This window comes from Strongylocentrotus purpuratus, unplaced genomic scaffold, assembly GCF_000002235.5.
Source record: "Strongylocentrotus purpuratus isolate Spur 01 unplaced genomic scaffold, Spur_5.0 spur5_scaffold_2, whole genome shotgun sequence".
Classification (NCBI taxonomy): domain Eukaryota; kingdom Metazoa; phylum Echinodermata; class Echinoidea; order Camarodonta; family Strongylocentrotidae; genus Strongylocentrotus; species Strongylocentrotus purpuratus.
This window is the reverse complement of record NW_022145605.1, coordinates 11,180,269-11,205,400: the sequence shown is the minus strand read 5'-3', so window position 1 is coordinate 11,205,400 and position 25,132 is coordinate 11,180,269. Positions and strand designations below refer to the sequence as shown.

General features: G+C 36.9%; 1 protein-coding gene across 1 annotated transcript; it reads left to right on the top strand.

Moving 5' to 3' along the window:
* Window positions 1-17,551: 17,551 nt before the first annotated feature.
* On the top strand, window positions 17,552-22,804 carry LOC105438595 (G-protein coupled receptor moody-like). The gene is made up of 2 exons (XM_011666592.2): window positions 17,552-18,013; window positions 21,421-22,804. Exons 1-2 carry the CDS (start codon window positions 17,817-17,819, stop codon window positions 22,673-22,675), a joined length of 1,452 nt encoding a protein of 483 aa, XP_011664894.1. The 5' UTR covers window positions 17,552-17,816; the 3' UTR covers window positions 22,676-22,804.
* Window positions 22,805-25,132: the final 2,328 nt, after the last annotated feature.

Below are 25,132 nucleotides of genomic sequence, written 5' to 3'. Positions count from 1 at the left end.
ACAAATGATCAAATTAACCTTTAACAGCTAACAGTTGTATGAAAACAAGCTTCCTATTATGCCATTTGAGCCATGGTATGATCCTGCAACCAACTTGATAAATTTAATATAGTTACATGAGAGAGAGAGAGAGAGAGAGAGAGAGAGAAAGAGAGAGAGTTCCATTGAAGTATAAAATAGCGAACAAAGGATGAAAGGATGTATATTTCATTACCTTTTGTATATACTCTCTCCTAAATGCTTGGGCAATATACATGTAAGCAGATTCATGGAGTGGATCCAGGATTTTGTTTAAGGAAGGGGGGGGGGGGGACACAATAACTAAAATCACAGTGAAGCAGACAAATCAGTGAAATGAATGAGTAAATAAATATACACAAAAAAGTAAAATAAGTGTTATCACATTTAATTAGCTCCTAATTTTGTTTTTAAATCTCTCACAAACAAGCAAGAACAAAAAAGGAGGGGGATGGGGGTGGACCAATGCTGCCTCATCCATCAGTATATGGAGGCATTGGCATATTGGCATGTGCTGTTTTTTTCTGTACCACCAACAGCATCTGTATAAAAAAACATGATTATGGTGCATGAAAAGGTCAACACTTTCCAGTGGTTTTACTCTTGGAGAGGCGTTATTTCATGCGTATGGATGGATTCCCTCATGTGGAAAATGCTTTTTCGATCCTTCCGCTACAGCAGAACTCTTCTGCTGAGAGTAAAAAGGGAGTTATATCCATGCTTTCAGAAGGGCTTGGCCGTATTCAACATGACTCAAATCATCTGTTGATCAAACAGTCTTAAAGGTAAAGACCAGTTCTGGTCATGCGATTGCATTGTGAAAGAAACGTGGTGGAATCGATCAGAAAAGGTTGATCCTATAGCATATAAGTATTGGTTCTGGAATCATCAAAATGATAAGAAATTTGGCCCAGTCTTCGTAAAGTTACAAGCACTGTACACAGAAAGATGTATATGGGACTATAAGCACACATGCGCGACACGTGCGTTTTATCTCTCACAGGCCAATAGATTTTTTGCCAATAGATTTTTACCAAATATATCAACTAGTAGGCGGTTTCCCGGCAAATTTGTAATCATCATGTATTAGTAAAACATATTCTTTCACATGATTGGTAATAAGAGCTTCAATTTCATTTTTTTGAAATTGGGGCGTTTCCAATAATGGTCTTTACCTTTAACTCTATGTTAATATACATGCGTTAATGCCCTTTTGGCTTTCAGACAGGGACTTGATCTTCAACATGACATATCTTGTCTGTTGATAACCAAGAGGGCCATAACTCTGTTTTAAAGTAACTGTTTTGCAAGAGACTTTTAACATCCCTTCCTTTGGGAATGCTTTAGATTTTCCAACGTTTGATATGAGATGTTGAAATGAAGGTACTTTACGATCTGACTCACGCCTATGAAATCTTCCAGAAAATTAGGTGCTGGAAGATATGAATGTCCAGAGCTATAATTGCTTTGACTTATTCTCATGAATTTGAATTGATGTTTCTGGAGAAAATTAATTCAAATAAATATGTAATACAAAGTATTTTACTGTTTTGTTTTTATTCATAAATTAACTTAGTCATTCATTCACATATTTATTCATATAATTTTTTTAATATAAAATTTTGCTTCTCAGAGATTTTTTTTTAATTGTGCCCCTTCTTTTGGGGTACAAAATCTTGGCCATGCCCCTGCATTCATGCAGTACGAAGATGTCTGCTTATATGCTGCCTCAGCAGGTACGAGAGTGAATAAACAGATAAAAATACAAAAGACACAAAATAGTGAAATATATACACCTTGTCTTGTCAACTTTATACCACAATGGACGAAGGACATTTTCTGCATTTTAGAATTTTTCTTGCAGATTTAGTAGTAAAACACAAAAATCTGGGATTAACCATGGTCTCTCCTTTAAAAACCTTTTCTTCAAGACACAAAATTCATAATGTGAACTAGTCGAAAGAAACCACCCCCTCCCCCCCCCCCCCCCCAAAAAAAAAGAAGGTCTGACTGGTATGGAAAGATGACAAATGCCTCGACAGGAAGGCACATCTGATCGAGCATTTGAACAGTCTGGTGGGCCTGAAGCCACAAAACATATGCACAATGCTACTTAGTCAGCATTATCTTCTTCTTTCTCTCTCGATCTCTTTTAATTTGTTTCTGTTTTGTGTGTGTGGGTTTCTTCTTCTTTCTCTCTCCTCTTTTAATTTGTTTCTGTTTTGTGTGTGTGGGTTTCTTCTTCTTTCTCTCTCCTCTTTTAATTTGTTTCTGTTTTGTGTGTGTGGGTTTCTTCTTCTTTCTCTCTCTTTTAATTTGTTTCTGTTTTGTGTGTGTGGGTTTCTTCTTCTTTCTCTCTCCTCTTTTAATTTGTTTCTGTTTTGTGTGTGTGGGTTTCTTCTTCTTTCTCTCTCCTCTTTTAATTTGTTTCTGTTTTGTGTGTGTGGGTTTCTTCTTCTTTCTCTCTCCTCTTTTAATTTGTTTCTGTTTTGTGTGTGTGGGGTTTCTTCTTCTTTCTCTCTCCTCTTTTAATTTGTTTCTGTTTTGTGTGTGTGGGTTTCTTCTTCTTTCTCTCTCCTCTTTCAATTTGATTCTGTTTTGTGTGTAGATGTGTGCATGTAATCCAAAAGCATGTTCTTTTATGTAATAAAATAAAGTAATGTTTGAGGAGGAAGTGTAAGTACAGTCCTCCTCCCCCCCCCAAAAAAAAAAAAAAAAAAAAAAAAAAAATGTGTGCATGTGTGTATGTGGTTGTGTGTGATGAGTGCATGTCCAGAAATACTGAAGTGATAAATTTAATCTTTTACTCTGGGGAAAATAGATTTGATTTTTATCTCCTGAAAAATCAAGTTCATGACAATTAAGGCTACTGAAGATGACAATACGTCTACCGATCGAAAGCCAATTACAGGAAGTTAACTCACATTCATTTACACAGAGTTAACATCCTTTTGGCTCTCACGATATTAATTATGAGAGTTCATGCTAGCTTCTTTTATTTTGGTGATGATTGTAATAGCGATATGGATTAAAATGATAATGATATGATGACAATTGTAATACTCACAATGGTGTTGATAATGAAAATAATACCGTGTTTCTGAAATACATGTATTCATATTTCTTTATATCTATTGGTTATCTTTACTTTGTCTCTTGGAGACATAACAGCATGAACTCTGTGTAATATATATCAACACATATATATGACTTAAAGATGAAGTTGAGTTCTGGTCATACGATTGCATAGTGAAAGAAACGTTGTGGAATCGACCAGAAATGGTTGATCATCTAGCATATAAGAATTTGTGTGTATTGCAAGGTTCTGGAATCATCAAAATGATAAGAAATTTGTCTTGGTAAAGTTACAAACACTGTACACAGAAAGATGTATATGGGACTACTCGAACACGTGGCGTAAAAAGCCGGCCCCCCCCCCCCCCCCCGAGTTTTACATGTTACATGACATATTTAGAATATGAAGGCATTTAGAGCCAATGCTTTTCAGGGAACATGTCTTATCTGATGTTCTTCCACACTTGCATAATAAGAATGATAAAGTTCACAAATTATTTTTCACCTCTTCCCAGAATTCAACCTTCTCTTTAACACTCTTCTGGCTCAAAAGAGACAATTTCTTAAAGCAGCAAAAACAAAAAATCTACTTATAATGCCTTTAAACAGGAACCTAAAATTAAACAGGCCTAAAGGCTAACACAGAAAAGACATTTCATGTGAAAATGTTAAATGTTACATACTGTTTTTATATTTACTCAGACACATGCATCCTTTCGTCTCACTGAATCTTTGCCTGCTCAATGGAGGCTATAATGTCAGGAGCAGGATGTAAAAAGTGAATGAAAACAACTATGGTAGTCTCGTCCCGAGACATTCAAATTACTTCCTCTTTGTAATAGCCAGAGCGGGACAAAAGCGAGGTCCCAATGACAGGCAGTAAACTTAAAGTTTAGCTCATGATTTTAACTCCATGGCTATCTTGTAGTTGAGGAATGTTTGGGCACACTTATGGTTGTGAAAAAAGAGGGTTTAATCAAAATTTTAAAGCACAATAAACTTCAAATCAATGCGAAAACTATGAGCAGTAGGGGGCCTTCACAAGAAGTTATGTGCTGACCAAAAGTAATTAATTTTAAGGTTTTGCCAGCTTGTAGTTTTAAATCTCAGTCAATGATAATAATAACAATAAATAACATGCCCGCCACGTCGTGATGCCCCTGGCGCTGCCCGAAAATTACTGTGGCTATAGCAAGAAGGCCATTCCGGCGCTCTAGCATTTCAGGGGATGAATTCCTGCCAGGTACCCATTTCCATCACCTGGGTTGAGTGTGGCAAATGTAGATCTATGTCTTGCCAAAGGACATTAGTGCCGCGGCAGGACTCGAACCGCGGACCTTGTGATCGACAGTCCGGTGACATATCCACTCAATTACCTCGACACCTTTACATCATTGTTTTGGTGCTGTGAGACCTGCGTCGTTCTGCACATCAGTGCCATGCAAACATAGCTCACGTGGTATATGGGGAGGCAATTCTCTATCAAAATATCAAAGTGGAAGGATGTTCAGAGAGAGAGAGAGAGAGAGAATTACTCATAGTTCTCTCAAAACCATCAGCATATCACCTTAAAGTATATGACTCAGTGTATCAAGTAAAGGTGACCATGATTGGCACAGGATCCATAAATCATTTCTCAATCAAGGGTAGAAGGGTAGAAGGGTAGCTATATTTAAAAGAACTACCAATATCGGAACATTTATATCTGAGAGTCTTCTCAGAACTGTCTTCGAAATTGCATCCATGAATCTTTGACAGAAACATAAGTACTTGAAAGTCTCAAGCTGAATCATGTGGTGTGGCTGTAACAATAATATGCTTATAAGAATGATACTGGATTGCTCTTTTGGAAGTGTGCAACAGGTTTCTTGATACAAAATAATTAATACTGAGCCATTATAATCTAAGCAATTTTGTGCAATATGCTTATGATATGTTTCTAGACAAGTCTTTATTGATGTGAGAACAAGAATGATGTAAGCTCAAATCTCTTCACCCAGCATTAACGCCCTTCTGACCCACAGTAAAGGCCTTGATCTTTCTTTACTGACATGTAAATATAAGCTCTCTATATATTTCATGTCCACGCTTTATCAAATCATTAGACCAGTTTGCTATTAAAGTAATGATAAATTGATATCTCTCATACATACATCTCATGTTATAAATTCATATCTGACATTATGCCAAACTTTGGACAATACTGCATTGCTTTCATAATCTACTAATAACCAGAAGAGCGTTAACTTATATCATTTTACGCAAAATGAATGCCCTTCTGGAAGTTCTGGCTCATATATAGCAGACAGTTTGACCTCTCTTCATGGGTAAATGCATGAACCCTCTATATATCTGATAGCCATGGTCTGTCAAATGATTAGATCAGATTAAAATCTAACCCCCTTGTTAAATTTTATTCCTTTCATATCTGACACCTTGTCAGTATTTACATGATATGGTGTCACCTATATAGTTTTTTAGAATCAAAAGGGCATTAAGTCATATCCTGTTACACAGAATCAATGCATTTCTGACTCTTATCATAGACTTTTTTCTCCCTTGAAAATGGGTGCTATAGATCGTCACGGTCTGTCAAATGATTAGATCACACTAAACTTTCACTCCTTGCTCTTAAATTCTATTCCATTCATATCTGACACCCTGCCAGTATTTACACAATACAGTGTCACCTGGAAATGGGTTCTGACATGTACGCATCAAAGCATTACCATATAAAACCATTTTTTGCCAGATTGTATTACAACGATGCTCTTTGGCAGGCCTTGAAAAGGATGGGGTTAAAGACGAGGAGTAGGCAAATGAGATGGGTGCCAAAAAAGGTGTGGTAAATTGATTCATATTCAGGGTTTTCTCACTTTTCTGAACCAAGTGTATCAGCATGCACAGGGATATGTGAGTGTGGTAAAGAAAAAGAGAACAAGGGATAGAGAAACAGAGAGAGAAAGAGATAGAGAGGGAGAGAGAGAAAGGAGGGGTCGGAGAGAGAGAGAGAGAGAGAGAGAGAGAGAGGAGAGAGAGAGAGAGAGGAGGGGGGGGGGTGAGATAAAGAAAAGGAGAAAGTAAAGGAGACCAAAACATATGTGTATATCTTCATTATCTTCTTTTTTTTTTCATCATCCTTTTCTGTTACACTACATGTACTGTCATGTTGTGATGGACTAATGATATAGGAAAATTGAGTACAGAAAGGAAAAGACTTCGATATATATACAATTAGAAAAGGGGATGGAAACATGAAAGAGAAAGAAGAAGAAGACAATAACACTAGAGATAGAAAAAGAGAAATTGAAAATGAGAGAGGCAAGATGGAGAGACGAGGAAGGAGAGAGCTAGCAGGGTAGAGAGAATTAGGGATAAATATAAATGGAAGATGGAGAGAGAAGGGGGGGGGGCAGAAGGAGGGGAGGGGTAACATGAAAATATAAAGGAAGAGTGTGGATGACAGACCGAGAGCACATGATGAAAAAATCAAGACCAATGCCAAGTATGTAACTGACATTTATTATCTACCCACTTTTTCCCCCAATTTAACAAGAAAAAGAGAAAATTTATATTTTTTCTTAAAAGAGGATCCTAGTGGAAGCTAGAGTCTACATTATTTCCTATCATTAAATCAGGATGAAACAGTTTTATATTTTCATTACAAGCCTTTTCCTAAATATGTTTTTCAAATTCCATGTACCCAAATTGGCTCAGGCGCCCAAAGGGAATGTGATGCAAGGAGCTTTTGTCATATATTCACATATATTTCACTGGGGATAAATGTGTCTCATTACTAGCAATTAATTCAAGAATTGTGACCTCGTTATATGTTTCCATTCAACATTTTTTAATCAGGTTCGGTTTTTTAAAAGATATTTCGTCCACTTATGTTACATATTCATTCATTCTTATTTTAGAAATCAGGTTATAAGATGATAAATCAATCAAATTTTCTAGTGACAATTCTAAAGATTGAGACTTATTCCTTTAGGTATTCAGTCATCATCCATTTTCTTTCAATTATGAATTAAGAAATCACATTTCCTAGAAGGGTTTGTGACCATCTATTCTTGTATTCATCCCTCATCTTAAAGTGCATTGCACAGAATTTGTCACATTTTCCAGAAATGATTGATTTCTTCAGTGATCATGAGCCTTTTTGAGTTTTCATTAGTTATAAGTGAGCAAGTATATTTTCTTGCGGGCAATTTTCTGGGAATGTCTGTGACCTTTTCCATCTGCTGTGAGCAAGTTATTACTTTCAAAGTGTTAACAGTAACACCCTTCTAGCTCTCAGCAGGTATTTTTTTTTTTCATTCAGCATTCATTCTCTTTTTCAATAAATGAGAATCACATTTGTTTACAAAATATAAAAAGAGTTAATATCCCCCTTGCTCTCAGATACACATTTATGAATTTCTTCACCTTTCCCTTTTTTTCTATATAGATGAGAAAATGTATCCCCCGAAATAAGAAGATAAACACAGTTAACAACTGAACACCCATCCAACTCTCTGAAGGTTATCATTAGTTTTGATTCGTTGTATGTCCATCCATTTTTCAATCAGGTTATGAGAAATTTATCATATTAGAAATAAAGATTAACAGTGTTAATGCCCTTTTGGCTCTAAGCAGGCACTTGTATGAATTTCTTTGTTCATGGCCATCCCTTTTCAATCCAATTATGAGAACATTTAAAAATGATGAAGATGTGATGATTATAATCATAGGGCTTGAACAATATGCCTTCTGCGATGACAATGATGTTCCTTCCTCTTGCTCATCTCTGCACCTCCCAAAGGAGAGGAAGAGACACACAACAGGGGAACAGAGGATGGGAAAGGATGACAGAGAGAGAGAGAGAGAGAGAGAGAGAGAGAGAGAGAGCTACCATGGATATGCTAAGAGAGAACAGATTTAAAAAAGGGGATAAAAAGAGGAGAGAACAGAGAGAAGTATGATTGCAAAAATGAAATATAGATATACCTGGGCAAAAGAGATGCAGAACAAGAGAAATATAATTGCAAAAATGAAATATAGATATACCTAGGTAAGAGAGATGCCGAACAGAGGGGTGAATAAATAAGAAAGCGGGATGGAGAGATATAGAAATAGAAAAAGGGAGAGAGGGGGAGAGAGAGAAGGAGAAAGAGACAGAGAGCTATTAAGATAGACAAGGAGGAAGATACACAAAACAAAAAGAAAGACAAAGAGAAGAGACATACAAAAAGAGAAAAAAAAAGTAGAACTGAGGCGAAACGAGGAGACAGAAAACATAGAAAGAGTGAGGAAGACAGAGAAAAAAGATGAGTGAGACCGGTTGCCAAATTTACAGGGAAGGAAGGACAAAACATGACACAGAATGAATAAGAACCTGAAAACTTAGACACAGACAGAAAGAGAATACAAAAGGTGTTTTCTCTCCCTGAAGAGACCAGACAGTATCAAATTCTACCAAACAAACATCTATATGAGTATATTCTAAGTCTGTCCAAGTGCTAAGGTTTTAGCATCCTAAATTGTAGCAGAATTTGGCAAAGGCTTTATACTGGGGGTAAAGACACAAAATCACCTAGGGAAATACAATGAGACATCTTCATAAGCAAGTTATAGGCAAAATATGATAATTTTTGTTGGCAATACCATCAGCCTATGGTCTTTTAGACAAGTCCTTAGGAGATTTTCTGAAAAGAGGTTTTCCTAAAGGGGATGATTTCCATGGTAATTAATAAGTTTGTTTTTTCTTTGTTTTTTTACCAGAATTTAAAAAATTATATTTTGAGAGGTCTTCTACTTTTTACCACAGCTGAATGACCGACTGCTCATATTTTTCTTCAAAACCAGCAACAATCAATATCTATCTCCAACATCAAACCCTTTAGGTGATGAAACCAGAAACATTGCTTATTCTAGAGGAAGATGATTCCGACTAAAGAGCTTATGGGTGTGATAGGTAACTCCTTCATTATCCTCCCTCAGGCTCAAGTCTGGATTAGAGATGTCATTATCTATCTAGCAAAATTCACTGGTAATTGTAGTTTTGTTGGCAAAATCTGATACATCGAAACCCTTCCTGGTGATTGTAGCTTTTAGGGCAAACAAGAGGTCATCATGACCAGCCCCCTCCTCCACCCCCCCCCCCCTCACCCACCCTCCTCTTAACGTCATCATCGAATACTGTATAACCAAGGTATCGGACAGATAACTCTTGTTTTGCTTCATACTTTCAGACCAATATTTTGGAATATTTTGTATTGTGGGGAGTTGTATTAAAAAAATAATGTTCATTACCTTCCAGGTGATAACAATGCTGTGTAAACTGTAAACAATATAATTGTTTTATAACTAAATAGGATATGCCCACACAAAGGAGATGAAATATTCACATCAACAATCCATATTCCTACATGTGATGTGACATTTCTGTGTCACATTCTCCGGCAACAATTACACTGTAGTCAATGTCATCCACTAACTCAAACTCAAACCCTTGACCATTTACTATACCTACCGCTGACCTAAACTAAACCTAACCTAAAAAAGGATGCAACACCAACCCTTTACCTAATAAATCCCAGAGTGAAAGTCACCTGAGCAAATATCATCAAATCAAGTGCCACCAGAGCAAACGTCTAGTTAGTGGTGAGACAAGGAACCGGTCAATGAGGTCAAGCCCCAAAACGATTCCGTATAGATCTTGTCAACATCAGTATGAGAAAAGTGCCTGAATCTAAACTCTTCTGATTACACACGTCTTTGATACTTATCTTGGGCCGAACAAAGCAATCTATTTTAGTTAGGTACCTGCATGCATCACAGGTCTTCCTGAAACTTGAGGCGACTAATATCAGTGGAAGCATGAATAATCAGTGATAATTTCAGAAAAAAAAGAAAGGAGCAAATCTGATCATGCCGCATGCTGCATCAATAGTGCAGGGTGAGCCGCAAACATAGACCACATGTTTCTCGGAACCTAGTCAGGTTTGAATTTCAATCCATGAACGCGAACAGGAAACGGACATTGGCAAGTAACAAGGAGAGAGAGCTCTCACGACAGGGCAATCCCTTCCCCTCTTGCGGCTAAACATGTGGAGCTTGATCTATCTTTCCCCCTCCACTCGATCAACCCTCAGCGTATCTTGAACAATGACAAAGATCTTGTCTCCTCTGCAGAAAAACTTTGGGAAAAGTAACTTCTAGAACTTATTAAAGAGAGTCATAACATGAAGAAATTTCTTGGCAATATCCAATTCAATTTAGCAGTAATATTGCAGGATCTTAATGTAATCTTGTAACCACTGATACCTTTCATCCTTATCAGCTGCTGGGTCCTGACTAAGTTCATAAATGACTCTCTTTGGGAATGAATGTGAAAGGTGAGCTAGTAGTCAGCACATGGTACAAGATCAGAAGCTGACATCAAAGACTATTAAATGATAAACTCTGTGATTTCAAGTCTTCAAGAACTTATATTTACTTTGCATATCAACAAACTTTTGCAACATGCAACTTTGTGGTGATGGGACATTGTCATGTCTAGAAACTTGCAAATTTCAGTATTTTATGTGATTTATATAACTTAATGTTTCAAGGCATGAAAATGTCTCAACCACTCACAACACTTTTACACAAAACAAAAGCTAAGGACTATACAGTAGGTTTCGACCGTATGCCAGAAATTCTTCAGGGTCCAGTACTTACAGAGAACTAACTTCCCAAAAGGTATGTGTTCATCAGGTCGAGATTGCCAAATAGCCTGCAATTTCTGATTTGCGAAATAAGCCCGAAGTTACAAATCGCGTCTTCATCAGCTCGAAACTCGAAACTCAAGCTCTTGAAATTAGCTTGAGATATTTTGCTCAGCGTTCGCGCATAATGCGAGTTTTCGGGCTGGTTTAGACGCACCGGACAAATAGCGGGATACTTTGCAGACTAGCCCAAGATATCTTGGGACAATTATCTCAACTAAATATCCCACTAATTGCAATTGCGGGCTGATGAGAACGCAAATTAGCTGGATAATTTGCGATCGGGATAGTTAAAATAGCAGGTTATTAGGCAATCTCAAGCTGATGAAGACAGGCCTCTTGTTGCCCAGATGTGCATGCCTCAGGACCAAACTGGAAGTGAAGAACGAGTGTTTCTGGGTCGTAGGAAAGGCGCAAGAGATGAACGAGGTGAAGGGGTGGGTGTGGGAAGTGACCATCGAGACTACTTAGGGTCTAACAGCTAGCAGCAATTGTGAGGTATTATTAGTCTTCGACATCTGCTTACTTGTCACAAGCTATGACTAATTTAGCATCTTAGACAATAGGGAATGAGTGTGTGTTGCAGTTTGAGGGGTACTGAAAAAAGAGGCATGGTCAAGGTTAATTAAGGGGTAAAGAGTTCCTTGAGGAATAATGTAGTGATAAACGGCAGCATATGTGGAATATTTATACTCTCTAAAGAAAAAAATGAGTGATCACTGACGAGACTCCTCTGGAGAGTGAAAATGTAGTGAAAATAGATTGAACATTCACTCTTTTCTTCTTAGAGAGCACTCTAAAATCAATCAACATTCACTCCTAAACAAGTGATCACTGACGTGACTCCTGGGGGAGTGAAAATAGAGTGAACATTCACTCTTTTCTTCTGAGAGAGTTCAGAAGCAACAAACGAGAAGATCTTTGGTTTAGAACAAGAGGGGCTGCATATATAACTCATCATAATCTGCGTAGAGCTAATTCTGATTGTCAATACATGATATGAAAGTGCAAAGGAGGGCATATTATTGAAAGAGAAAGAGAAAGTGTAATTAAATATGAATCAGTTTGAAGGACAATTCAAGTCTTCAGGAACTAAGAGTCTTATGATTAATTCCCTTTGAAAAGGTTTCCAATCCTTTAATGCCAAAAATAAATTTATTTGCTTTATTTTCATAGCTTGATTGTTCTCAAGCTTCTTTTTTTTTTTTTTTTTTCTCCTTCCTTTTAAAAGCCTGAAGGTAAAGTTTGCTTACATCCGTTCAGAACCTCAAAAGAAAATTATGTATGCAAAAGAATAAAAGATGTGAAACTCTTGATAATTGCGGATCATGAGGCAATTACTTCCTTGATTAATTCACAAATATTTCAAACATGGACCTCTTTCAATCAGAAAGAAACTATTGACTACCAACACATATATCCTCTGCTCAAAGCTACAAGGGCTTTATAACCTGGTGCAAAAAGTTATTATAATGAGCAAATGCCATCATACCTCCAAACAGATGATTATAATTATTTAATAAACTATATCAACAGCTTTTCAAGAATGTATTATTTAACTATAATACAGAAAATGAGACATGAGACAAAAATGGACTATTATCCCACCCTCTCCCGTTAATATGAATAGAAAGAAACGCAAATAATATGAACTATATGAAATCCAAATCAACAACCACTATGACAATAATTCCAGCCGTCATTTATTTTATTTTTATTTTTACCTAGCATGACTTCAATCATAGCAGATTTAGCTGTTCTCTTTTCTTAATAGGAAATGTCAACACCTCATAATCCATAAAGTTTACGTGCCTCGGGCAAAGAATATATGATTTATGATCAGAAGTTTCACTTCTTTTGTTCTTTATATGCATCATTTTCCTGTGGAGGGTAACTACTATGAAGTAAAAGGAAGAAGAAGAACAAAATTGAACCCACAGATATCAAATCTTACCTTATACAGAATCTGAATAAGAGCTCCCATCGGCAATCATAATAATTTTGTATGATGAATTTTGTCATCCTTTGTCAAAAGTCAACAAAAAGTCTATCTCTCTGGATCTCCCTCTCCATCTTAATCATCCCCTCTCTCGCCCTTTACCCCTCCCCCCTCTCTCTCTTTTTGTTTACTCTCTCTCTCTCTCTTTCTCCCCTCCCTCCACATCTCTCTCTCTCTCTCCTTGCCTCCCTCTCACCTTACCCCCTTCCCCTTTCTCTATCTCTCTCATACACAACACACACTCTCTCTCTCTCTCTCTCTCTCCCTCCCTCTCACCCCTTCTTCCCCCTTCTACCCCACTCTTTCTCTCTCCCTCTCCCCCTTTCCTTTCTCTAGCTTATACAACACATTCTGATCGTCAATCTGTAGCCTATCTGTTATTGCATGTCAATACACGTGTAGCTCTATAGGACCTGACCACAAAATAAACAGATGGAAATATACCTTGAACTTGCCAAATGACAATAAACGTCATATTCATAATTCAGAGTTCTGTTCAATCACTTTCCTCTTTCTCAGAAGAAAAAGACAATAGATGTGGAAAGATAAAGGACGAGTGGAGGGTCAAACATCATACTAGAATATAAAAATATCAAACTCATCAAGCTTGCAGCATTCTGATTCATTGGGGGCATTGGGAATAAACTTGGCACATGCCCCAGACAGAAAAAGTTGCCAAAACTTTCACAGGAAAAGGGAGAGGGCCGCCACCAAACCTTCCAGATTTGCCTCCCTAGTCTCGTTCAAGAATTTTCTCTGCTGCCAGTTTTTTTTCTTCCCATCATTCATTAGCTTTATTGCATGGAGAATAACATTGAACTACTCTATATTTTACACCCTCCCCTCTTGTAAGTTCAAATCATTGTATGAAGGAAAAAAAGAAAAAAAATCCATCCTGATATTAAGTTGGATCAAATAAAATCTGAAAGAAATGAGAGTAAAACATCAGTGAAAATTTGAGGAAAATATGATCAAAATAAGAAAGTGATGACATTTTAAAAGTGGTTATTGATGCAGGGAGGGAGGGTGGGAGGGAGATAGGGAGGGAGGGAGAGTGGAATGAGGGAGAAGAAAAGGAAAGAGAGAGAGAGAGAGAGGGGGGGAAGGATTAAAGAGAAAGACATACATGTACTAAGGAGTGGAGAGTGACAAAGAGGGAGGAAGACAGGGAAAGAGGGAGAGGAGGAAAGGAAGAGAGGAGAGATTGGAAGGCAGGTGGACAGAGGTACATATACTGCAGGAGGAAAGAGATAGGAGGAATTTCATATCAAATTTGAGACAATAATATGAAAATTCATGAAAAATTTATTGCAACTTTCAGACTGATAACTAATTATGGCCCATTTTAATGAGCTTCCTGACCTCAGTGTGCTCTTATCACTTGCACCTTCTGTGTTTTGCCCACTTAAAAAACAAAACAACATCTTTACGCTCATAGGGGAAGTACGCTTTTTGCTGCATTTTGAAGGTACATGTAGTTTGAAAATACTGGTAAAGACCAAATTTCTCCCAAATCATCAACTTCCCTTTGCCACATCCATTTTTTTTCTTCTTCTCAGATTGCACACAACATCAACTCGGCTTTAGAATTTGTTATTCATATTGCAGTTTTAAGACAGACTCGTCTCTGACATCAACTTTGAAATGTGAAATGCTAATTTTTTAAAGGGTAAAGGTGTGATCCAAAATCTATTTAAATTGATTGATCCAACTGATGCATGCAACCTTCAAAATGTTGAATCCAGAAATATGAATAGTGAAGTAGGTCTACAACATCTTAGAAATGTTATCACTCCTAGCTCTGCCCTATTAGTTAATCAATAGTTAAGTAGGTCTATATCATTTTGGAATTGCTATCACTTCTCTGCCAAATTAGTTATTGATTTACAATCAATAGTTAAGTAGGTCTGCATCATTTTGGAAATGTCATCACTTCTCTGCCCTATAAATTATGGATTTGCAATCCATTTTCCAGAAAGTTGGGATGAACCTTTAGAATTGCTCCCACTATACAACCTAATTACCAGAACAAAATGTAAAATTAAAGAGCTCACATTATGCAGGGAGATAATTAATTAATGTTATGTCCCATCTTGACAACTGTACAATATGAAACCAAGAGTTTTCCCTTTTGTTATGACATCCGTTTAGCTTGACCACAGGATCTATTCATTACCGTAGTAAAACAATAAACCACTACCTTGTGTCCCCCCCCCCCCCTCTGTCTCTAGCTTTCTGTACTATCTCCATCTTTTTCCATCTTTCTCTCACACCCCGCCCACCCCGCCCACCCCCCCTCTCTCTTTCTCTCTTTTATATGTATGCTGTACATTTAGAAGATAATGATAAATATAAAGTTGAGTTGGAAGCAAAACATGGGTAGACACAGTCTGTAGTTCTTGAATACATATTGTATTTATAACATAAATTTTGCATAAATTGCCAATATCATAAATATGTCTTCTGGTTAAGATCTAACTAAATTCTTACATAATTAACCGCAACTATCACTATAAACATATTATGAGATAAAATGTGTGTCTGCTGAATAATAAGGAAAGTAAACGAGGCATTTTATAAACTATATATCAGGTGACCTGATATAGTCCAAATGGTTCATGAAATGCTTCTGTTTTTTTCAGGTCCATGACTCGATGTACAACTCTACCACACACAACAAAAGAATCATTACATGATAACAATTCACCATGCTTTGTCAAACACATTATCTTAAAATACATTGTGCAGCTTCACTACAAGTACTAAAAGTTTTGCTTGAATTGTGAGGGAATTCCCCCTTTCACAAAACAATAATACTTATGGAGATTCTCATGATCTGGCAACAACATGGAAACTGAATATCTAAGGATCGTTTTACCCAGGTGCTAATAAAGCAAGCCTATTTTTGTAAGTATGATCCTTTACAGTTCTGTTCAAGGAACTAAGCAATCAAGACATATCAATCAAGGGTGGTTTAATGGAAAAAGAAACTAAAAATGCTAGTAAAAAATTGCAGATTTTGTTTTGTATTACACAAAAAAGAAGCAGAAAAAAAAAATCCCCTTTCAACAAAATAATCATCAATCATTTTTGTTAAGGAAACTTGATTTTTTTTCCCAGTCTGAACCTATTCTCTCAATTTTGTTTACGATGAAAGGCTTGATTTTATGGTAAATGATGCCTATACAACAATGAAAGAAACACCAACTTGGTACAGAGACAAGGATCAACACTCTGTTTCTATGCCAAGTTTTCACTGAATGTCCTCAATCCACTGATCCAAATTATGAAATAAAACTTATTCTTGGATTCAGTTAAGTATAAGCAGGGTGGACCAAACACAAAAATATCATTTTGAAGGATTTTACCTTGGTGCTAATTAAGCAAGCATGTTTTTGTATGTATAATCCTACGTACCTACTTTTACATTTTCTGTTCAAGGAACTAAGCAAACAAGGAACAAAAATCCAGTGTGTTTTAATGAAAAAGAAAGTTAAACAATGAGTAAATATTTGTTTACCGGTATGTATTACCAAAAAAATATCAAACAAAATCAAATACAAAATGTTAACTTCCCTTTTCAACACAATAATCATTAATAACTTTTTCAAGGAAACTCACATTAATATAGTTAAATCTTGATTTTGCCCAATCTGAACCTATTCTCTCCATTTTGAAGGAAAGGAAAATTGTTTGTTCAGAGCAAGAAGGGAGTTAACTCTGTAGTATAGTAAATGAGTTAACACCTTTCTGGCTCCAAGCAGATGGTAATAACACATGTTAAATGATAGAAATATAAAATATTCATATTCATAAATGCAAATCTCAAAGAAACTATCCCCTTCAGTAGAAAAAAAAATAGTTTTGATAACTGGTAAACGCTTGCTGTTCATTTATTTTTTACTCCACAGAAGTACTTTAAGAAAGTACATGAAACCCCTAATAAGGAAATGCTCATTGTTCTAACCTAATTTACTCTCATAAAAGTACTTTACACCTTAATGAGGAAGTAATCACTGTGTAAATATTAAATCTCATAAGCAAACACGATATGTATGATGATACATATCATGTCCCAATTCTATATTTCAGCTCCATGCCATGCGCAGAAATGACAGAATTTCAAAATACATCAGATTCAGAATTAATTGTTCCAGAACAAAACGGAGTCTGAGACCAAGGCTAGGAACATTTTGAGTGGAAGAGACCAGCACCCATACACAATGGTGTCATAATCATCATAATCTTCATCATCTTTATCAGCAGAGCTGCCAACTTTGTTCCACCAAAAAATGGAACCATGATGGCAAAAAAAGAAGGAATTTGAAGCATTAAAAAAGGAATTCATTAAAACAAAACTTACAACCACTCGCGACACACTTCTAATGCAGAATTGTCCATTCTTCATGCTGTTATTTCCATATTAGGACCCTTAGTTTATTTACAAGCAGGTTGTTTCTTGCTTTTGTTGGGGTATTATCGGCCATTCATTCTTTTTGAGAATATTTATGCCTTCCACTTTGTTTTCTTCTTTTTTGGGGTTTACTATTTGTACCTTTGTACTCTTTATAAATCTCTATAAAGTTTTCTATTGAAGTAGTGATCAACAAAACAAAACATACTACTGTAACTTTGAGGGAAAAACAGAATAATTCCAGGAAAAAAATGTAATGGTTGGCAGCTCTGCACCAGCAGCACCATCGCAGCACCATCGCAGCAGTGCCACTAATAGTGGAAGATACCAAACTCATATCTAAACAGAGTTATCACAACAGTGACACTCTATTGGGTTTGGGAGCAAGACTAGGAAACTTTTTGAGACAGGCAGATCGAGCTCCCAAACAGAGTTCTGTCATCAACTCAGCAGTGCAACTTCGACCGAGCCAAATTGGTTGCTACATTTATAGTGCACCCTTCCAGCAGGTGACTTCCTATTACTACTTTGATATTTTGGAGGGGCTGCGCATACTTTGATGCTTGCAGTCCAGACGACGTTCTGCGGTGGGAGGGGGAAAACGCGGTATCGAGGAACGCTCTTGGACTTTAATCAGGAGAAATCTTCGAGAGTCATCGTGTTTGAGCATTGGAGCAATGGCGTGGAATGGTTTTTGAGAGATTATGTGTTGGATTTTTATTTGAAAAGTTTGGAACTTTTGAGCTGGATTAGCAGGTTAGTGACATTTAATTTTTTTTTTTGGGGGGGGGGGATTAGGGCAATTTGCACTCCTACAGCTTTTCTACAGCTTGACTGGTTGGCTTGACTTTTTGAGTGCCATCTACACTAATTCATGTGATACATTATTCCATTAATTATTCTATCTGATTTCTTTCTCTGGGTCAACGATTTCTGTTTAATCAAAACTTCATACAATCTATGCACACTGGCCACCACTCCTAACTCCTTAAGTATCTAAATCTAATATCACTGTTAAAGATATTTATGAATTACTTCTTTTCATAATGCTTTACTTTAAAAATCTTGCCCTGAGTTCTACCAAAATACTGTTTAGTAAATATTTGCAATTGCACTCTGCAAATGTATTCACTATCGAGGTCACTTTGCACAGAGCTTCTATTTCTGATAGAAAAGTCATGTTTTGCACTCTGCTAAAATCTCCATGAAAACAGGATAAACATGACCGACTTTAGGAATAGTTGAATTTGTCTCCTTGCTATCTAGCCAAAAATAAAATCAGTTTAACTCTAATTAAATTATCTTCAGATATTTACAGACTTATGACACCTTTTTGATTTAAACAATTTCTGTATAGTCAGCTCACACCTCTTTTCTTTCTTTACAATTTTTTTAAAAAAAGTTTACAGTTTTAATCCTAATCAATCATTCCAAATCCAATGACAATTTTTGTACATACTCTTAGCACTATTCTTGGGGAGAAAAGTATTTGTTTGGTATTGAAAGAGTTTAAAAAAAAAATCACATATCACATATTGTTTTCTACTTTGATGCATAGATTAATATTGTTTGAATTCACTTTGATTCATGTTAAAGCCAATGCCTACGAGAACCAGGTGAACTCTGTATTAACTCTATGGGAATTAGATAATTCAGTAGTTAATGGGTGAACATATAGGTGTCAACTCTGTGTGAAATGCCATGTATGAACACTCTTCAGCTTTTGGTAGACAATAATTGTACTGTTTAAATTTTCTCCTTTGTCAAAGAATGACAAAATTTGCTGTAGTGACTTTAACCTTTTTACCCAAAACTTCCCATTCATAAGAGAGTAACGATAACAATTAGAATTATGACCTCGTAATGACATCCTTTGCCTTCAAGTTCCCCGGATTAATTAAGGGGAACAACCGCAACTCTCAATGTCATCTCTTAATTTAAAGTTCATCTCATTCAAGCACGCATGCTACCACAGTAACCTCCTTGGTGAATCATTGTTTATTATCATCTAATTATTTCTATTATCAATCATTTTACCTTTCAGTTTCAGTTCCTATTTTAAACATTGATTTTTGTTTTTATGGGGGAGAATCATATATATATACACACAAGTTATTGCTTGTAGGTTATAACTATGATCTTAAAGTACTTCTGTATAAATTGCCAACTTTATACTTCTTGTTATTTAATATTTAATATCATATGATAATGATTTAGAAATACTACGGTACTCCAAATTATGTCGTTTCCCCATGCTACTATTATTATTTACTAATTATCGTCAGTACTTTTCCTGATGTAATTTACCAATGGTAACATGGACTCATTTTCAACCATTGCAATTTAAAAAAAAAAAAATTAAATTCTATAATATATTTTATAATTTATCAAATAGTGCACTGTTACATGAATGATCACAAAACTTTCCTAAATGGTATATCTAATCACAATCACAAAGAAGTTATAACAAATCAACTCAAGGCAGATTCGAAAGGCTTGTCCATCAGTCACCTTTTCAAACTTCCATATATCTGCAAGACAGTAGGATATTGAAATTGCTCTCAATCTAATTTCTTGAAAGTCATTGCAATCGCATTTCTTTTTTGTGCATTCAAACATTTTTAATACATTTTCTTAACTGATTACTTTTCAGTAGATCGTTTTTTAATAATTTTTGTTGTTGTTTATTAGTGATCTATCTGTCATTAAGCAATCTTTAATGGGAATAGATTGGAAGGAAAGAGCACTCAGTGTCTTTCCCCCTTTGGGATGTAAACGGCACAGACAATGTCTACCTGTATCTGTTAACTCCCTTGCTTCGAAATATCCTTAATTCAATTACCCAATCACCTGTATTAAGAGAGAGAGAGAGAGAGAGAATGAAAAATGGACAGAAAATGAAGGAGGGGTGCTCAGAAGCAGAAGAGGAAAAAGGAATAGATAGCAAAAAGTATGAGAGATATCAGAGATAAGAGGGTGGGGATGGAGGGAGAGGATTATTGTATTGTATTATTTATTCAGCGCTTTCAACAAATATAAGGGGGAAAAGGGGAAGAGAGTAGGATAGAGAAGAAAGAGGGAGGGTGGGAGGGGAAGAGAAGGGGGCAATGGGGGGGGGGGAGCAAGGGGATAGAGAGATGGGAAGGGGAAGAAATGAGGAGGGGGGCGGCAAACAGGAACTGGGGATGGAAACTGGGAAGGGGAAAGAGAGAAGGGGAAGAGAGAAGGGGAAAGAGAGAAGGGGAAAGAGTTGGTGAAAAAGAAGGGAAGGGAGAAACAGAGGGGAAGAAGGAAAGAGGGGGAAAGATAAGGAAAGGGGAAAGGACGGAGAGGGGGAAAGAGGGTGTAAAGGAAAGAGAGGAGAAGGGAGAACAGAGGGGGAACAGAAGGAGAATGGAGAAAGGGAGGGGAAGGGGGAATAGAGTAGATGAAAAGGGCCACAAAAATGAATAATAATGATGAAGGTCTTTTTCATTTCTGACCCATTATGAATAACAATGGTCTGCACTATTCCTTTGGGAAAATATATGGAAAATAATTTTCTAATAATTTTGGATCCTATTAACCCATTTTACTGTTGTGTGAAGGAAATAAGGAAATAGGGAATAAGGGGTGAAGGAGAGAAGTAGTGACAGAGAATGTCAAAGAGGGGGGGGGGGGGGGGGGGGGTGGTGAGAGAGGGGCTGAGGGGGTAAAGGGATGTGAGGGAAAAGTTGGAGCATGTAACATAAAAATAAGGGAGGGAGGGAAAAATGAGCTCATTTTCGTCCTGCCTGCTCACACAGAGGCTGAATCCAAACGGAAGTTTCATCACTTTCAATATAGCAAATTAGGAATGTGTTTTTATCGTCGTGCATTCTGGCTTCCAGACATACAAGGCCCCTGGTTTCCAAATCTTATCTCTGATTACCTGGTGTATAACTTGGCCTTGCCAAACATTTGAAAGTGTCAATACTTACAGTTTGAGAAACTTTATGAAAGTTACAGATAGAAAATTGCGACAGTACAGTACATACACATTAAGGTGTATTTTTGCAATGACGTTCTTCATCATTTCTTTTTGCACTTGTGTCACAAGTTTCACGACTTTGAATTCTTGGTTCATGCAGCTAATAACAAATAAATAAAAACTATTTTCCCCCGTTTTTTTCCTGCCCTTCCAGGAATCATTTGGATTTCATATGGACCAGAGACAAGGATAGATTTGAACTCAAAATGGCCACCGATTCATTACTGACAAGCCGACCTCCCTGGGATGATGGCAGCCATTCGTACGGCATCAACAACTACGCAGAGCGGGCTTTCTTGGCTACTCTCTACTGCATCATCGGTGTGGTGGGTATCGTGGGAAATCTCTTTGTGATGGCCGCCGTGCTCCTGTCCAGGAAGCTGCAGACCGCTACAAACGTCTTCATCATCAGCCTCAGTGTGACAGATTTATTAGTCTCCATTGTCCAGCCTTTCCAGGCTGTCGGGTTGCTTGGCCCAAACGGTTGGCCGCTGCATCCTGCCATTTGCGCTATCGTGGGGTCAATTGTAGTGACCGCAGTTAGCTGCAGCGTGTTGACCCTGGCCTTAATCGCAATCAACCGCTATATCTTAATCACTAGATCAAGGAAGGATTACAGGCGAATATACACACCGTCCAAGATGGCCCTGATGGTCATTCTCTCGTGGATGTACCCAATAGTGACGTTAGTCGTACCTCAAGCTGCGGGTCAGGGGAAACTGGGTTTCGATGTCAACTCACGACTCTGCGCTTGGGACTTTATGCACCCGATCGCCTATGTCTACCAGATTCTCGCTGGTATTCTCTCAATGGTGTCTTTCATGTTGATTGTCATGAGCTACACGTTCATTTACAGACATGTGAGGGAGCACGTTCGGAACACTTTGGCAACGGCAAACAAAGCAAAGTCGTCTCCGTCAGGACCAACACCAAAAAAATCTCAGGAGAAGACGGAGAAGGTTCCACCTGCTAAAAAGGAACCTGGACAAAAAAAGGAACCTGGACAAAAGAAGGTGCACAAGCCGACGCGACTTGACATCACCATCACAAAGAACCTCTTGTATGTCATCTGCGGATTCTTCATGTGCGTCTTGCCCTACACCGTCCTCCTCTTTGCAACGACTTTCGTGTCGAGTCCCGGTCTTATCTCGCACGTGTCATCCTACCTGGCCCTGGTCTTGGTCCTCGACAGCTGTCTGAACCCCATCATCTATGCTCTGAAGCATCCAAACTTCAAGATCGTCTTTGGATGCATGGTGCGCTGCGAATTTACCCGCATACCAGAACCTTCTCGATTCCTGAGGAGGTTCTTGAGTAGTTCCACATTAACTGATAATGACAATGAGGCAAGATCAAGGCAGTCAAATACAGAGACGAGTCTGTCAGGCATGCACACATCGTCATGCTGAATACTGCGATGTGACGTGACTGATAAACATTTGTGGAGAAACTGACTCTCATTAATTATTTATCTCATCGTATAACTGCTTGGTGTGAGAAAGTCCACAGGAATGGACAAAAGCTTTCCTAGAAAGGGTGGTAAGACCTTAAACTATATGTCTTGATCACTCTGACAAATTAAAGTCTTCTGAATCAATCAGAACTACTTTGAACATTCTTGGAAGGAACTATGAAGATGAAAATGTATATGTCATACATGAATAACTTTGAGATACGTACTCTTGTTAAACTGATAGTTGAAATAAAATATAATGCTGCGTAAAAAAATCTATGTTTTGGAAGAACAAAGATAAATGATATGTCACAAATGTTTAATTGCACCTCATGCACTTTTATCAATATTTATACCCGATCATAAAATCTTTGCAAACAATTATCCCACTGAGTTATTCATTCAATGGCTAGAAAATTGTTGTGGAATAAATATCAGCTCATCTTGATTTTCTTTGCTGCACTTCTCAATCAAGTTCCGGGATTAGACAAAGATCATCAATAAACTCACATAACTATTTCTTTAATTTATCAAAATAAACATTTTCTGAACCTTGTAGTCTAATGCAAGTCATAAAATGACACATTAAGTTGAATGCACACATGCACTACAAACTCTTGAACAATGTTATATAGATTTGCTAACAAGGGTTGACTGAAAGTTCTTTGAGGTGAGCGCATTTCCCCTTCAACTTACAGGTTGCCCCACTCCTTTAGTAGGATATTAACCAAAAAAGAATGTGGTTTAGGACCAGAATAGAAATTAGATGATGTCACCATCTTGAAGCAAGACCTGCTGGAAATAGGAAACCGATGAAATTATGGCTGATGATGGCTGTCTCTAGGGGCTACTGAATGCACTCACAATAGGTGGATAATTCAAACATGCAACTGAAATTTGAATCCTGATTATAATATTTGTGACACATGATGAATAAACATTTTGGCCTCGTGATAATGACCAAAATAAATTAAATAAACTGATGGCTGTCTCTTATGGTTAATAATGGTGGATACATTGATGTAAACAATTAAAAAAATGGTTGTTACTAGAGCTACCAGTGTCTAGCTCTGTGTTCAAACTGGCAAAAACTCAATTGTATGATCATTTGTTCTCATAATAGAGTTATAAAGCAATGGAGCATACCTATAATATTAACGTTCTCTGGTGGGGGAAAAAAGTCATTGAGGTTGACATGGCTTTTTTATTGCTACTGAAAAATTGCCAAAACCATTGCTTTTTCACAAGCCCCTAGAATTGTGTAAAATAACAGAACCAGAATTTTCCTGTTGTTCAAATACTAGAATTATGTGACTTAATTAGCCAAACATATAACATTATCGAGATGAGTTAAAACCTTTCTTCATTTATTATTCAACTCCCACAAAACCACACTGCACCTCAACCTCAGAATTATGCATCCACAAAAGCAGATAAAATCTGTTCACAGCTAGAAGGACTAAATAGCTCTGTGATAAGGTATATATATCAGTTAATGCCCTTCTGGCTCCAAACACACAATAGTATAAGAAATAGTATTGAATTTCTTTGCAGGCTCTAACAAGCTTGAAGGAGGAAACATCTGTAACCAAAGACTGTTGAGCGTGTTTCCTGGTTTGATTGTGCCAGGTAATCAGAAGTAACAAAACCTTAAAATTACACTTTGAAAATTAGTGATTGGGGAAGTTGCACAAAAAGACAGGAAATGCTGAGTCATTATATGTTTAGACATTCAATGCCATGGACGATACTTTACAATGTTTGTTTGTTTAAGGCATGTTTTGCAATCAACTATCAAAATAACACAGACTGTATTAATTCTAATTTACAGATATGGAATACAAAACAATTTATATGGTTCAGAATCATTTTTTCCCTCTTATATCATATTTGCTTAGTACTCTTACAATAAGAATTCTCCATCATTATCAGCAACATGGAAGCATTTAAAAGGTTAAAAAAATAAGAAAAAAACATAGACAGCTGGGCAATTTCAGTCATATTATAATAGGCTCTGCCACTATTTTCCAGTAAGTTCCAATTAAATTAAGGAAAGGACAAATTATCTTCTCTCCATGAATATCTTTCGTGACATGACTTCAGGGAACGATTTCCAAGTTTGATCCTCATAATCGAGAGGAAATCAGCTCTACATGAAAAGGTTACATGATTTTTCTACATCATGTCAATCAATAGGTCAAAGTAAAAGAAGACTAAGTTCTTCTTTTTTTCTTTGAAATACATAATTTGTATAAATGTTGAATGATGTGTAATGGAGTAGTTCAACATTTACAGAGTTTGATAGATAGAAAATGAAATTTACAGACGATTTTCTTCATCAGGTTTAATAATGAGATTGGAAAATTACATAGTACTTGGAGAGAAAGATAACGCTCATAATATACAATGTACA

Bases quoted from the DNA above. Each gene is read 5' to 3' on its own strand.
- LOC105438595 (XM_011666592.2), top strand. From the start codon at position 17,817: ATGCTTGCAGTCCAGACGACGTTCTGCGGTGGGAGGGGGAAAACGCGG. The intron at 18,014-21,420 runs GTTAGTGACATT...CTGCCCTTCCAG, and splicing joins CTTTTGAGCTGGATTAGCAG to GAATCATTTGGATTTCATAT.